Consider the following 15849-nt stretch of genomic DNA (forward strand, 5'->3'; position numbering starts at 1 on the left):
AGTTCCCTCATTCAGAAAGCAAAAGTCCTTATAATAATACCCACAGTTTAAACTCATCACACCTCTGGAGACTTTTTCGAGTTTTTTTTTTTTTTTGGAAATTAAATCACCCGAAGCTCATCATAAACTCTTTTAAAATTATTAAGAGTCCGTTTGATTAATATTTTTAAAATTATTAAAATTATAAACCAATCGATTATGACAGAAATACATCGATATAAGAGATATCATTAAAATATACAGGGAATGGGGTTATATAAAAGAGGATAAATTTGCGTTGCACAACATTAAAAAGCAAAGTAAGTCAAAGCGGGGCGAGGGATCATTGGTTAAATTATGAATCCCAATTCAAAGGTTTGGTTAATTATTCTATATAATATTGAGGGACTCCCCATCACTCTTTTTTCCTCCAAACATGTTTGAAACAAATGAGCATTTAGAGATTAAATTAAAGCATCCTAAAAGTATTGGCTTAAGGAAGAAAACATGTATCACACAAATCCAACACTTGTTTTGGTTCCTGAATTTGTTATTGTTGTGGTCTTGCATGCACCCCCCAAAAAATAAATTTTTATTCGATTACCGATGCTAAGCTTCGATGCAAACCTGTGAAAAATGCTGCCTTGCTCAATAAGATATATAATAATTATTATTATCATTTTCAACAACAATTATTTAATTCCATAGTCGTGAATCAGATGATTCAGGAAAATATAAAAATTAATTTGTTATGTTAAGCAATGTGACCGCTAACTGGCCATGGATTCACTACTAGTATTACGCCACGTGTTGTAGTTCAATGCTGACGCATGAATGTTCTTCTTTGCTCATGATAATCCCCTTTAAATAAAACCCCAATCAGTCCAAGTTAACAATGATTAATTAAAATAAAAACCATATAAAAAAGATAAGAATTGTAAGAAGGAAGTAAACATGCAGCTGATGTTCCATGAATTGCTTAACCCTAAAAACTCTCAGAAAGTCTACATGGGGATTAACTTGGTAAGACCAACTGACCCCTCCCAAAAGGAGATATAGAGTTGAGAAATGAGAAATTTAATTAACTTTTTTCTGGTTACAGGGGGGGGGATGGCTTAATATTTTAAACCACATTGTAACATAATTATAATGATGAAATTAAAATGATCATAATTAATTAATAAAAACAGAGAAGAAAAGAGGGGATTATGTTGATTTGGTGTGATTTGATGAGTGATGTAGTTAGCAATGATAAAATATTAGAAACAACAAAGACAAAGTCTAGTGGAGAGAGATGTAGAGAATATCATATCTACTATAGATTTGTGGGCACATGCAAACCTTACAGGTTGCATTACTTCACACGATTTGCAAAGCAAATGTAATCCCTAGGAAAACGCTGTGTCTATGTATAGTTTTTTTTTTTTTTTTCGGAGAGCCAAAGGCAAAGGGAGCAGCCCCTCCCCACCATTCCCAAATCCGTCCATGATCCAACTACAACACTAAAATCACCCGCAATCCTATTTTATATGAGATTCTAAACCTTTATTTAATCTGAAATATTGGTATGGGGACTTGTTCCCAAAGCTGTTCTAGCTAGTTTAGGGCATTTTCTTTATCGGTTTGTCTCTCTTTCTTTTTTCAAAATCTACGGTTAAGATGAAGAGAGATGTGGGAGGATAGAAAGAGTCTAGGTATCTCAGCTTTGGGTGTATATATAAATTATGCAGCTAAGAATATCCTAAGATTCTCGGAAAAGATTGATTCAACATCAGCTAGTGTGATGTGATCTTTACTTTTAGTATATAATTAGTAACCATATTCTTTTTTTTATTTAAAATTTTTCTGTTTACACAATGTATATAGTTGTGTATCAGTACTGCATTTGGTTTTCTAGTGCCATGGCTTAGAAAAAAGTGCATAATAAACTATAAACATTTGCTTTGACCCCTTTGTGCAAAAAGAAGTCAGATCATGCATGCCCCAACTATTATTTCACACAAAGGTGTACCATATTTATAATATAACATCTAAATGCATTACTTTGCAGTCTTTTTTTTTTTTGGTTTAATTATATACGATCATGCAACTATTAACATATTTATAATATATGTTGGAAACAAAAAGGTAGTCCCTTCAGGAGATGATTATCAGCTGTTCGATGTACCAAGGCAGGGAATTGCATGTTAACCTTCGGGAAGTTTAGAATTTGGTTCTTTTTTCTTTTTGGGGTGCTTTGGTTTCCTCCATACAATTTGGTTCCAAAACAGCTGCAAGCTATGTAGCATCAAGATAAAGGTACTGACATATGTATCTTATGAATCAAATCTTATACTATAAATGTGTCACTAACAAATTAAATCTAAACTGAATTCCCGAAATGTATTTGTAGAGATTGTCTATTAATGTGTTTAATATGTTAAAAATTTTCTTCTTGAGGTTGAAATTGCAGCAAAAAAGTGCCAAAGCTAACAGATAAATATTACATCATATGCTTAAAAAAATGTTGAGTCTCGACATTCTTTTCTATTTATATATGACAGAGTTTAAGAGAGAGCTCTTCCTCTAATTTCTATATAATATTTTCTCCTGAATCAAACAGTAACCATACCATAGTATATATTCTTCAATAAATATCTTTTTATTTTCTCCCCTTGTTAAGATTCCTGTGTTTCTTTCCTGTTAGAAATTAATTAGAAATTAATCACAATATTTTGTTATATTATATTCAACCAATTATACAGCCTATGGTTTGGTGGATCATGTGCGTTTTAACACAAATTATATACTAAAATGCTTTAGGTAGTGACCAAGATCCCATGCTTTAACCATCCCCAAAAAAAAAGGCTGCATGATTGAGTTAATAAACCTTGAGGATACCTAGATCCCTTTAATCAGCTTACGGAGAGCTGAGCCAAGGAAAAATAAACCTTAAATCCATGTTTGGCTTAGGTGGAAGATTTCCTTGCATATTTTAAAATGCAAGAAGCCTCTAAGAATTGTATAATTAAGATTGATGGGTGTCTGGCACAACTGGAAACTGCAAGGAGAGCTCCTGACCCACATGTGGAAGATGCTGCAGAATTCAACACCTGGCTGGTTTCTTTGGATATGGCAATGGCAATGCCTAATTGAAAAAACAAACCCTTTTGATGGGCCCCACTGATGACTTGGAAATGTGGCACTATCAATGCATTTGGTCCTCATTGTCTCCTGTATTATTGAAAATACCACTCATAAAACCAACATCCCCAGTGCTCTTATGATCTATCTTGGATATGGTTTTCTGATGTTGTTTGATTTAGAAATCCAGAATGATCACCTAAATCTCTTGGCTTAAAATTCCAATAAATATTGTTTCCTTCCAATGATATACGTTACATGTATTGCATTGTCAATCAATTATGTTAAGAAACACTTTTAAATTAAAGATTCATATCATTTTATTTATTCAATTGGGGATTTTTATTATATCCACATACATTTTGCCAGCTTCCATAAATTTTAAGTTGCAGATGTCAGTCCAACTAGCTTTTAATTAACCTTTGTTTTACCTATTCAAGTTTAATTTCTGAGGAAAACAAGTCAACTTTTTGTGAAAGTAATTGGTTTTTTCTATGACTATCAATTAGTGGAGCTTACAAGTCCCATGTATGGTGCCTAAACAAAATCAAGCTGGCTTATTCTTTTTCTCTTTTTAAATAACAAATAGAGGATTTCTATCAAATTTTCCATCCATACAATCATCCAATTAGAGTAAGCTCAATTGAACAATGAAATCTTATTAGCTTAATCATTTCTGCCTCTTAATAAACAGTTTTCAAGTTCTCAAACTCAATGAACATTTGATAAAAGGAAGGAAGAGTATTCAAGTTTCAATGCACATGTGAAGATTTAATTTGAGACTATGAAGGGGATGCTTAAAGGAAACTTACTATTAAATTGTTGTTTTCTGGGGGCAAATGTTCATAATATTTCATAATTAGATTTGCATTAACCTTTGAATAGACTTTATTCTTTCTTTGTACAAAGCCTTTAACTAGACTCAAGATGATCAAATTGCAGGCAGTTTTGACAAAATATGAGCCACAATTTGTCACCTTCCCACGTGGGTAGGATTATAAAACTCTGCTTTTTCTAGCATTGGGAATAAAGGAGTATCAGCCCCTATGAACTTTCCTTGTTCGACAATCCTGAAAATTTGTCATGTAATTGCAGTGTTATGCAAGGTATGAGGTCATTCTCCTCCAGGGGTGATGTATTGTTTATGGTTTCTGCCCATGCTTGCATTATTAGTTTATTATACTTTCATGATGAATCTGCGGAATTTGGTTTCTGCTGCCCAACACTTGTTTTCAAGGTACAAAAAGGCATAGCTAGCCTGCATGCATGCATGTGGGCAAATATACTATATATTTTATGAGTTCACATTTGCTGCTCTTTACCATTATAAATGTGTTAGGTAACAAAAAGGTTTTGATCCTTCACATAATAATAAGTCAAGAAAGTGACGGCATCACTCTCTTTTTTAATATTTCCAGTCTATCAAGATCATTGGGTTCACTGTTCAAAAAAGTGGAAGATGTGGAAAAATGTTTAAAAGAGCTTGTTTATCAGTTTATGTAAGCTAAGCCATATCTTTGAAGAGGATTGGCCTGACATGATATCGATGAGGCAGATTCATTGCAAATCTACAAGGAATCCAGAACAAAGGGATTGATTTTATACTACATCAGTTCAGTAATAGTGCCTGAATCTGACAATTTGAAGAAATATGATGTATATGGTTTCCAATATCCCTAAGAAATTGTAGGAGAATTCAATACTTTGGTAAGCTTCATGTGTCTTACTTGTTGTGGCACAATTGCTTGCAAATGGCATTGGAATTCCCATGCAAAAAACTGCTGACAGATTCTAAAGAATTTCCCGCATGAACTGAAGCTGTTGCTTTTGATGTGATTCATGTCAATTTCCAACCGCAACTATCATAACGCTTAAAACAAAAGCTAATTACAATCTCTCTCTTGTTGCTTTGTCCCTGAAAAGTTGATACAAATTTACTAAAGAAAAAATCCCACTTTCTTTAGACACTATTTTCTTTACTTTTCTAAAAATTCATAAGAAGGAGATTCTGATTTCATGCATATCTATGCATCATTCAACATCAAAAGGAAAACAAGGGATTGAGTTGAAAAGTTTGAATTTTCATTTTATCAGATAAAAGAATTAAAGTAGCCCAGGAGTAGAGCAAACTATCTGAAACCGAAGTAAAAGGTCCAACTTTCTTTCTAGAAGAAGAAACAAAGAACTAGAGGTCCAAATCGATGTCTAGGAAACAGGTTTGGGTTTTATCTTCGGCCCCTTAAGAAAAATATAGGCCCCTCTGCCCTAGAATACAAGTCCATCCTAACCAGCTTTGCTTTTTAGCCAATCATAAGCTAAAGGCTGGAAAAAAGAAAAAAAAAAAAGGAAACTTGTGCAAGAGCCGAGCCGAGCCCATAATCATCATCGTATTTTTTACTTTTTCCTAACCATGAATGAAACCAAAGATAAGGATTTAAAGCCCCACCTTTCATTTCCCTCTCTTCTCCTTCTTCACTTGTGATGAATAGGCTTTATCACCAAACGACACCTTGGGTTTGTTTCTGATACTTATTTTTAGTTCATTCTGAAAACTTTTCCCAGAAAGCTTTAGCTCTCAAAAAGGTATCATTTTTGCTTGATTATAAGCCAATGGGTCTTTGGTTTTGAAGTTGCTTTCTGTTTTTCTGTGATTTTCTAATGATGGGTTGTTGTTAATTTTTTTTCCTGTTTTGGTTCTCTTTGGCCGCAGTCATGTCAAGTTTGAAATTGTTTGGTTTTTTGGTAATGAATTTGCTATGCTTGTTATCGAATTGGGAAGGAAATGTTGGGATTTAGTTTTTGAGTGGAATTCTATTACTGTTACAGTGAACAAAGTGAATAAAACAACACATTTATCCCAAAAAGAAAAAGAAACTGTGAACGAATTGAATTTTGATAAGGAACTCTTCTATTCTGTTAAGAAAGAATTTGGTTAGTTTTTTATCGAAGTCATTTCATTGGTCCATAATGCACTTTATAAGAATTAACTCTTGTTTCTGAAGGTAAGGGCTTTTGCTAGTTGATAGAATGTTCAAATGCACAGTGTGATAATTTGGTTATTGTTTCTTTGCTTTGAAATCCTGCTTAAAAGAGAAAAAGTTGTCGAATTTCGTTTTCTTTAAATTCAATATTATTTTCTTAAATTGAAGATAGAGACTTTTCCTAGCTGTAGAACAGTTAGATTAAAAATGTTGCATATGCGTGTCTTGTGTTTTTAAACTTATGATTTTGGCCAAATAGGCAGAGAAGACACATAATTGAGAATCTGTTAATCAAAGCTAAGTGAAAATTTGAACTCTCAATGATTTGTGAAATATCTAAAAAGCATAATTATCAGCTAAATACACCTCTCTTTATTATCAGAAACTAATGTGTTTGCTGCAAAACAGTTAATATACACTTGGAACCTATTGTGCCTGGCATATCAAGCCTTTAGTTGAACATGAAATATTTTGATTTGCATGAAAAATATAATCACCAGAATCTTGCCTATGATTGAAATTGCTGCGTGCTGAATTAAATTACTAATTCTTTCTGTATTTATAGAAGATATTAGGCATCTTGATTTTAGAACAACTGGTGCTTGGACATCTTATGCCTTATCTCAAACTCAGGGGAAATTTATGTGTTTGAGCACATCATTCTTGTTCTTGCAGGTGAAGAAACAGATGAAACACTTATTTTAGTGCAGACAGTATTTTAACTTTTGCCATTCAAGTCAACATGACTCCTGTAATCCCCTGTTCCATTAGCAACATCACACTTATTCCCGGAACTGCCTGTACAGTAAGGAAGAATACTTGTTTAACAAGATGCAGTTTACCAAGAAAACATACAAGATATGCTTTACCCTCACAAAGATTTATCTTACCTCTCTCAACTTGTGTGACACTGTTTCCACAATACAGAACAGGGTATGCTTTACATAGAAAACCTGGAGTACATATATCGGCCACAGGGACTGATGTAGCAGTGGAGGAATCTGATTCTACTGTGACAGACGTTTCAAGTGGAGGCTCAGAAATACAATCAGATGCAGTTGAAACAAGTGAAAAATCGACCAGCAAATCAGACTCCAGTCCTGCTCCAACTCAGTCCAGACAAACAAGACCTGTTAGAAAAAGTGAGATGCCACCTATTAAGAATGAGGAGCTTATCCCCGGTGCAATGTTTACTGGGAAAGTAAGATCAATCCAACCATTTGGTGCGTTTGTTGATTTTGGAGCTTTCACAGATGGGCTGGTGCATGTTTCCCAGTTGAGTGATAGCTTTGTTAAGGATGTTGCAAGTTTTGTGTCTGTTGGACAAGAGGTGAAGGTGAGGTTAGTTGAAGTGAACACTGATAGTGGGAGGATATCTCTTTCTATGCGTGAAAATGATGATGCTAGTAAACGCCAGCCACGAAAAGATGGTCCTGCCGCTACTGATAGGGCAAGGCCTGCTAGGAAGAATGCTTCAAAGCCCAGCCAGAGAAAGGAGGAGGTGAAAAGTTCAAAATTCGTCAAGGGACAAGACCTAGAGGGCACGGTGAAGAATTTAACTAGGTCTGGTGCTTTTATATCCCTTCCTGAGGGGGAAGAAGGATTCTTGCCGACATCAGAAGAATCTGATGATGGACTTATGAGTATGATGGGAGGCTCATCACTGCAGGTTGGCCAAGAAGTCAATGTACGTGTGTTACGCATCTCAAGGGGACGAGTAACCTTGACGATGAAGAAAGAAGAGGATGACAACAAATTGGACTCACAGCTCAGCCAAGGTGTGGTTCATACTGCAACAAATCCTTTTGTGCTAGCTTTCCGTGAGAATAAGGAGATTGCTGCATTTTTGGATCAGAGAGAAAAGTCAGAGGAAATAAAGGTTCAACCAGTTGAGGAGTCGGCCACTGTTTCTACTGCAGCAAATGAAATAGTTGAAAAGGAAACAGATACAGTAGCTGATACTGCAAACAAGGCTGAGGAAACCACAGAAAAAGAAACAGAGGAGAGTTCTGAAGTTTTATCCCCTGAAGGTAGTGCCGAGTCTCCTTCGGTAGATGAGGTGGAAAATGATGAAACAGCTGGATCATCTGGAGAAGTAGTTGATCAAGTTACGACTTCAGCAAATTCAGTAGCTGATGAAATTTCCACACTGAAAGATGAAGTACAAGTAGAAACACCTCTAGCTGAGGGCAAAAGTCCTTCTGCTGCATCAGCTCAAGATGAGGAAGTTGGAGCTATTCCTGGAGAAAATGGCAGCATTGCCAGCACAGGTGTACAACCCGACGTTCATGTTCCCAAGGATCCTGAAGGTAGATATCCATAACACTGGTAGCTATGTTGTGACAAAAATCATCACCAAATGATGAATGGAAACACAATATCTATGATTCTGCATCATATACAAGGGATCACTGTCTGATAAACAAAATAAATGAAGAGCTAAAAATCTATTTTCAAGGATTTTGTTAAGCAATGGTTTATTAGCAAGATATAATTTGCAAGAGGATACAGCTCAAGGTTCTATTAAATTAGTTATAGAGTGAAAAACAACCTTTTCATAAATGTACTATTTTTTTCTTGAATTACTTGAGATATATCCAACTCCATTAGTTCATTTCTCTGTTTCTTTTACAAGATGTTTGGGAAGTACAGTTTTTGATGCAATAGAATGACTATTGTGTCAGTTATGGCGTTCCATATTCTCATCCCTAACTAAGCAATAGTTGTTTCGTGAAAAAAGAAATAGAGAAAATAAGGATATGTTATTTTTGTTCACTCTGTTTTTGGTATATGTATTTCTTATTGTTGATCTTGCATACAGATACAGTGGAAAACAATGTAACTTCTGATCCATCTCAAGAATCTGCTGATGATCAGATTAAGTCTTCAGGAAGTGAAGTGATTGAAGAAGCAGAGAATCAAGTTGAGGATACCAAAGTTGAAGTGCAGATAGAGACACCAGTTTCTAAGGTTGAAATTCCTTCTACTTCACAAGTTGAAGAGGCAGAACCTGCACCTCAGAAGAATGATGAGGTTACAGATTCGAATGGCTCTGCCCCTAAGGAAAATGTGACTAAAGGTTTATAATTTATCCACTTTCGCAGTTCTTCTAACCTATTAGAGGCATCTTACAAACTTTTGAATTAAGCTCTAATCCAGCAAGGAAACTTTAAAGCTGCAAAAATGTATTGTTTGTCTGTGCTTTTCAATACAGTATGCTCCCTCCATCTCAAATTGAATGTCCACTATTCATTTTGGGATATCCTGAAACTGTGCCTTGTTTTTATCGTTGGACTCCTAAAACTCTTGTATGTGGACATTCAATTTGGATGGGCGGAGTGTGTGTGTATTAAGACATTCATGATACTTATTGTGTTTTTATACAATATTTATATTTTTTTTAAGACATTTATTTTATCTTCTTCAATTTATTGATTCATATGCATGAACAGCAGCAACTATATCACCGGCTCTTGTAAAGCAGCTCCGTGAAGAAACAGGAGCAGGAATGATGGATTGCAAGAAAGCTCTCTCAGAGACTGGAGGGGACATTGTTAAAGCTCAGGAGTTTCTCCGCAAGAAAGGCTTGGCAAGTGCAGAAAAAAAAGCCAGTCGAGTTACAGCTGAAGGAAGAATAGGTTCTTACATTCATGATAGCAGGATTGGTGTCCTGGTAGAGGTTAACTGTGAGACAGATTTTGTCTCCCGAGGTGACATTTTTAAGGAGCTTGTTGATGATCTAGCCATGCAGGTCGCTGCCTGCTCTCAAGTACAATATCTTGTTCCAGAAGATGTTCCTGAGGATATTGTAAACAAGGAACGAGAAATAGAGATGCAAAAGGAAGATCTCTTATCGAAACCAGAGCAGATCAGATCAAAGATTGTTGAAGGTCGGATAAGGAAGAGACTTGAGGACTTGGCTTTACTCGAGCAGTCCTACATTAAAAATGATAAGGTGGTGGTGAAAGATTGGGTGAAGCAGACTATTGCAACCATTGGAGAAAATATAAAAGTGAAAAGATTTGTGAGGTTCAATCTTGGAGAGGGCCTGGAGAAGAAAAGCCAGGATTTTGCTGCTGAAGTGGCTGCCCAAACTGCAGCAAAACCAGTGTCTACTGCTGGAAAAGAGCAATCAGGTTCAGTGGAAGCCAAGGAAGTTGATCAGAAGTAAGTGGCTGTTTTCCATGGTTCTGGTTTCTTACTCCCTACAATATCATAGTGGTCAATGCTTTGTCTATAATTTGAATTTCTGAAGTATTTAAGAACAAGGCACTTTTGTGTTTGTATATATGTTTGGTAGATTAGGCAGTAGGTTTGAGAATGAAAATCAGTTGTTGCCTCCGACAATGCGAAAATTTCCCTTTTGTATGTATTTGTTCTATTGCATTGCCTTTTCACCATGTGTGCTAAAAATACTTGTAGAAAAGAAATGTGGCCTTGTTTTTATTCCAATAATTTCTTGCATGGTTTATATTCACCCATATCTCTTTTGCAGACCAACAGTAGCAGTCTCTGCTGCACTTGTTAAACAACTGCGTGATGAAACAGGAGCTGGGATGATGGACTGCAAGAAAGCTCTGACTGAAACTGGAGGCGATCTTGAGAAGGCTCAGGAATACCTTAGAAAGAAGGGCCTTTCAACTGCTGACAAGAAATCCAGCCGGCTTGCAGCTGAAGGCAGAATTGGTTCCTACATTCACGACTCTCGCATTGGTGTACTAATTGAAGTCAACTGTGAGACCGACTTTGTTGGTAGAAGCGAAAAATTCAAAGAGTTGGTTGATGACTTAGCAATGCAAGTCGTGGCCTGTCCACAGGTGCAGTTTGTATCCATTGAAGAAGTTCCAGAGAGTGTTGTGAGTAAAGAAAAAGAACTTGAGATGCAAAGAGAAGATCTTGCATCAAAACCAGAGAACATTAGAGAGAAAATTGTCGAAGGGAGGGTCTCAAAGAGGCTTGGAGAGCTTGCCCTTTTGGAACAGCCGTTCATTAAGGATGACAGTGTGCTGGTTAAAGACCTGGTAAAGCAAACTGTTGCAGCACTTGGTGAGAACATAAAAGTCCGAAGGTTTGTTCGATTTACTCTTGGAGAGACAGTTGAAGATACTAAAATAGGAACTGAAGAATGACACAGGAAGATGTTGCTTTAAGATGGAACTTCCAATGATACCAATGGGAAACAATGGAGGCGACTGAGAGATCTGGTTGGTGGTAGGAATTAATTTTGGTCGAGAGGAACGTGATTCTTTTTTGATGTGATTAAGCAAGTTTTCAATGTAGTGGGCGTCATTGTATTAAAAGCTACTTCTGATTTTGTAAGATGAGATTAGTATCTTTCCAATTGTTTTGCAAAAATGGAAATACTGAAACTTGTGAGGAATTATTAAATTAACTCAAAAGTTGGCTTCGTACTTGCAAGAGAAGAGTGACAGCTCCAGGTACAAAGACCTTTACCCTGCAGGCTATTGAGGGCCAGGCTCAGGTTGCCCGCTGCTATCTCCGAATGTGCTGCCTTTCTAACTGTGATAATTTCTGCCCCAATTAAGAATATTCTTGCCCGTCGGACACTAATATTTAGCTGTTACATATACTAAATTTTCCCCAGGTCATTCACAGGGATATGTCCAACGTTTAGGATGAGTGAGATTTTGATTGAAAGCCCCAGCTCTGAGCTAGTTTCCCTAATCCAGATGAGACTGCAAAATTGATATATAGAGATTTTACAAAGTGTCTCAAATTAAGATAGCGAAGCAAACACATAAGGAGCCGGAGGGCTTTCTTGATTTCTCATCAACTATTACATGAAGTCACATTCCTGAATCTGTTTCTCCTACAGAGCCACACCTGCCACCTCCAGTACCAAAATCAAGGGGAGTTAAAAGGATCATCCTTTTTGTTCGTTTAATGTGAGATATACTTCAAGCATGGTCTCGATGAGCATTCAGGCAGTTAAATGTCTTTTCCCCTACTCCTTTTGGGTACAAATCGCCAGAGGTCCACAGCAATATCCACCTCTTTTTTCTTGTGAAACTTGTATAGTTGGGGAACATCAAAACGGAGCTGGTCATAAAATGGGGTGGGGAAGAGAAAAAATAGGAAGCAAATATTTTAATAAAAATTAGAGTAAAAGCAATTTCAAAGAGTGCAATGCAAGCAACAAGCAGTAGAATATATGCCTAAGCCCAGATCATGCTGACAGCTTACTCAGCAAACCATCAGCATAATCTCATCTGTGAAGGCTTATGCATGATGGCAACGTTTGTTTATGGTCACAAAAGAAATATCATCAGATTGTGAAGCTTGTTTTACCCACCTCACACAAGACCTCAGCGCTGCTAGCATTTAAGTCCCTCAAGGCCACTCTTTTCACATGCTACAGTGAGGAAAGAAAATTATCTCAATTTTTAGTCACAGTAAAATCCTTATGCAAACAGCACAAGCAGCTAAGGTTGTGCATGGAAGAAACAGACTATATGGGACAAATCGATGAGAAATTACATTGGCAACAAAAGATGAAATAATGTTGCTAATTAGCAAGCAAATTTGGGCAAATAAAAATGCAGGACTGTTTTGATAGTATAAACATAACTGATTTTACAGTGAAGATAATTAAGAGCAAATAATCGCTTTCACAACAATAAGACGATTACTTTGCACTCTTTAAATTGGAGGGAACTATTGACTACCAAAATACCAATGCTAACTAAAACATGAAACACAGGAGACCAAATGTTAATCAATGACTAGTTAATTTGCTATTTTAGTTTTAAATCCATCATGTACACAAAATAAATTAAGGGCAGAGCAAGTAATTTCAATAGATTTCCATTCAACTACTAGAAAATGCAAAGCGAATTACTTACATCTCTTGTTGAGGTCTTATGCAATGAATAAACAGCTTGAGAAGCAACCTGGCACATACAAGATATGGACAAATATGCTTATTAGATCAAACAAGCTGAAAAAAAAAGGATTTGAAACATCTTGACTTTGTCAGTAGTTTTACCTTCAATGCTACAAATAGAAAATCCATGTCAGCACCCTTCTTTCGAGTTCCAAATGGAGGATTCATCACAACAGTATCAACAATTTGACCTGAAAAACAGATGGAGACAGTAAGATGAAGATAAAAATCACAAGAATTTAAAATTGGGAAACAGGCAGTAGAACATTCCTTTAACATACATATTGTTTTAAACTTAATTTTTACTATTTTTTTCTCTTGATTGATTCAATACTCATAACATAGTGGCCACAAAGTAATGAATAGATTATGTTTAGTACATCTCCTACAAATACAATAAAAGCAAAGAAGAAAGAAGTTCAATTACTGTGGAGCCAGTCATCCATGTACCTACAAATTCTAAGCATGAAAATGATTAGCCATATACTTCCTGTATATTTTATTACCCAAATATTTCAATGTGCTAGAGAATCACCATTTCCTGCAAGCTAACTGTTGATTACATCTCATAAGAGAATAACATGTTCATATCAGAATGACTGGTAATTTCCAGGGGTAAAAACCAATTAGGACAATTATGCTTCAAGTGTGTGCATACGCTGACAGGGAAATAGAGAGGAAAGGAGAAGGAATTGTTACCTCTCCATCCTAGGTTACTGATGTCACACTGAATAAAGTCTATGTCCAACTGCAAGTTCAATTAAGAAAGCAACGCATCATGAAATGTATAAATTACTAAGAAAATAATCAACTCAACTAGCATAGATTAAAACTGCATTGAATAGATAGACTGATAGAGAGAAAAAGACGTCAGAACTATGTCAATGAGGCCAACAAAAGCTCTAGGCCTTACTATATATCGAAATCAATAAAGAGAGAGCACCTCAAGATCCTCGGCGTTCATTGATGCTATTTCAAGAGATTGAGAATCAATATCAATTCCGATAACCTGCCTATTCCAAGCAACAGAACGCCCACATAAAAACAAAAGATATGGAAGCAAATACAGAGCTTTTTTCTCTCTCTCATTTAAAAACATAAATTCTTTTAGATATTCAAATTCAGCTCAAGTTAAGGAATCTACAAGTACAAGGGAAGAATGAATGAGAATGAGAATGAGAATGGAGAAGAGAGGGGCAAAAGGTAAACTCACTCAGCACCCAATAGAGCAGCAGCAGCACCTAGAGTGCCACATCCACAACCAAAATCAGCCACAACCTTGTTGCTAATATCATCAAATGAATTCTCAGCCTAAAAAATTAAAAAACGAATAAGGAAAAGCTTAATACCCAAGTAGTCATTTACATGGGAAATGAAAGAAGGTTAAGAAAAATGAAGCATCAAAAGTTCGGTACCGTGTAGAGCAACCCAGCGGCGATGTGAGGTCCAGTAGGGTACTGTTCCAGCTCCACCTGCACTAGAAAACAGATATCCCACCACGAACTGATTCAACAACTACTGTCATTTTAACAAATTATGTTTTTCCTTATTTGGGGTTAAGGGAGAGAAACAGACAGAAATGGGAAGACCTTTGGGTTTGAGAACTGTTGAAGACCGCCTAAGAGGCTTTCCAGTTGTTTCAGCTTCATGGTTTTTCTTTGGGAATCCTTTTAACAAAAGCACAGAATAGAAGATTCAGCAGCTGCTTCTTCTTTCTTTTAATTAGCCCTAGGTATGTTTTTTTCAGAGGTTTTGTGAATATGTGGGGAATATACATATACTAGAATTCCACGTTTTGAAATTACAACAATGGGTTTTCAAAGGTTCCTTCTAATTTTAATTAATACAAAAAGCTTGCAAATTGTATTTTCTTTTTGGCTTCTGCTTTTTTCTTTTTCTTTTTCTTTTTTTTACATCATGCATGGGGAATTTAACTTTTGTCTTTTTACAAGTTTTGAGCCTTTTTCTCTTTTATCTTTTCCTAACTTTTTGGTTGACAATTTTTTTCATTGTGTAATTAATAAATAAAACACTACTAATTATGTCAACGTGTAAGGTTACTTTCTTTTTCTTTAAATTGAATCCCTTTCATCTTTTGAAGTAGAATCCCATTATTGCTTCATTTCCTACATTTACATTTATGCAATAAGTCTTAGTCGTTTGGTATTGGGAAATTTGCATCCTATTCTCAATAATGACGTAAGAATAGTGTTAATATGGCGTGATTAAATAAAAAAATAGATTTTATAAGTATTTATGTGAAATTGTTTAATTTGAGGTCGACATATGAAATTTATTATTGTCAAATAAAAAATCAATTAAAATAGTAACTCAACGTGATAAATCAAAAATCTAAATAAAAATTTTATGTTTAGGAACCCAAATTGTGACCTTCTTTCCATTTAGCAATAATATATTTCACATGGCAACTTCACATTGAACAATCCAATCAATGACAAAGTTAAAATTTCGCATTTAGAGAGGTAAACAAGAGGTGGTCAAATCACGGGATCTTGGGGCAATGCAGCATGGAGAATAATTTTACTGTGTTACTTTAGTCTTTTAAGTCTAGTAAAATTAGTTGTTGATTAATTAGTATGAAATGTCTCACCAAATAAAAAAATTATTATAAAAGTAAATTTAAAAAAAATAAAAATATATATTATAAAATTTTAAAACTTTTAAGAGACAAGAGCCCTACTAACCCCCCATTTCCACAAGTGAGTAAAATTATACCAAATTAATATTCATCCGAACTAAATGTGATTTTGGTAAAACAGCTTGGTCAAATTAGTCTAAAACGTTTGGTCAATTTAATTTATTTGATCGATTCTCTATTTTAAAATTTTTAAATTGAACCAA

General features: G+C 35.4%; 2 protein-coding genes across 4 annotated transcripts; one reads left to right on the top strand and one right to left on the bottom strand.

The window, feature by feature from the left end:
• On the top strand, nucleotides 5455-11494 carry LOC18588557. Of its 3 annotated transcripts, none has more exons than XM_007013040.2 (5): nucleotides 5455-5685; nucleotides 6759-8392; nucleotides 8905-9162; nucleotides 9539-10250; nucleotides 10579-11494. In XM_007013040.2, the coding sequence occupies exons 2-5, from the start codon at nucleotides 6826-6828 to the stop codon at nucleotides 11210-11212; spliced, it is 3171 nt and encodes a 1056-aa protein (XP_007013102.2). In that variant the 5' UTR covers nucleotides 5455-5685; nucleotides 6759-6825; the 3' UTR covers nucleotides 11213-11494. The 3 variants fall into 3 exon arrangements, with proteins under 3 accessions (XP_007013102.2, XP_007013101.2, XP_017983077.1); XM_007013039.2 differs by having other exon boundaries at nucleotides 5456-5685; nucleotides 9536-10250; XM_018127588.1 differs by having other exon boundaries at nucleotides 5524-5616; nucleotides 9536-10250.
• Nucleotides 11714-14753, bottom strand: LOC18588558 (methyltransferase-like protein 5). The gene is made up of 9 exons (XM_007013041.2): nucleotides 14577-14753; nucleotides 14403-14459; nucleotides 14201-14298; nucleotides 13931-14000; nucleotides 13687-13735; nucleotides 13090-13178; nucleotides 12947-12994; nucleotides 12397-12456; nucleotides 11714-12143 (listed from the first exon to the last, which is right to left on the bottom strand). Exons 1-9 carry the CDS (start codon nucleotides 14634-14636, stop codon nucleotides 12033-12035), a joined length of 642 nt encoding a protein of 213 aa, XP_007013103.2. The 5' UTR covers nucleotides 14637-14753; the 3' UTR covers nucleotides 11714-12032.

The sequence above is a fragment of the Theobroma cacao genome, chromosome 9 (assembly GCF_000208745.1).
Source record: "Theobroma cacao cultivar B97-61/B2 chromosome 9, Criollo_cocoa_genome_V2, whole genome shotgun sequence".
Taxonomy (NCBI): Eukaryota; Viridiplantae; Streptophyta; class Magnoliopsida; order Malvales; family Malvaceae; genus Theobroma; species Theobroma cacao.

Excerpts from the sequence above, each read along its gene's own strand:
- LOC18588558 (XM_007013041.2), bottom strand. The coding sequence starts at position 14,636 with ATGAAGCTGAAACAACTGGAAAGCCTCTTAGGCGGTCTTCAACAGTTC. Across the intron at positions 14,299-14,402 it reads CCGCTGGGTTGCTCTACACG|GCTGAGAATTCATTTGATGA; the intron begins GTACCGAACTTT and ends TTAATTTTTTAG. Across the intron at positions 12,457-12,946 it reads ATAAGACCTCAACAAGAGAT|CATGTGAAAAGAGTGGCCTT; the intron begins GTAAGTAATTCG and ends TCCTCACTGTAG.
- LOC18588557 (XM_007013039.2), top strand. The coding sequence starts at position 6,826 with ATGACTCCTGTAATCCCCTGTTCCATTAGCAACATCACACTTATTCCC. Across the intron at positions 9,163-9,535 it reads TAAGGAAAATGTGACTAAAG|CAGCAACTATATCACCGGCT; the intron begins GTTTATAATTTA and ends ATGCATGAACAG. Across the intron at positions 10,251-10,578 it reads GCCAAGGAAGTTGATCAGAA|ACCAACAGTAGCAGTCTCTG; the intron begins GTAAGTGGCTGT and ends TCTCTTTTGCAG.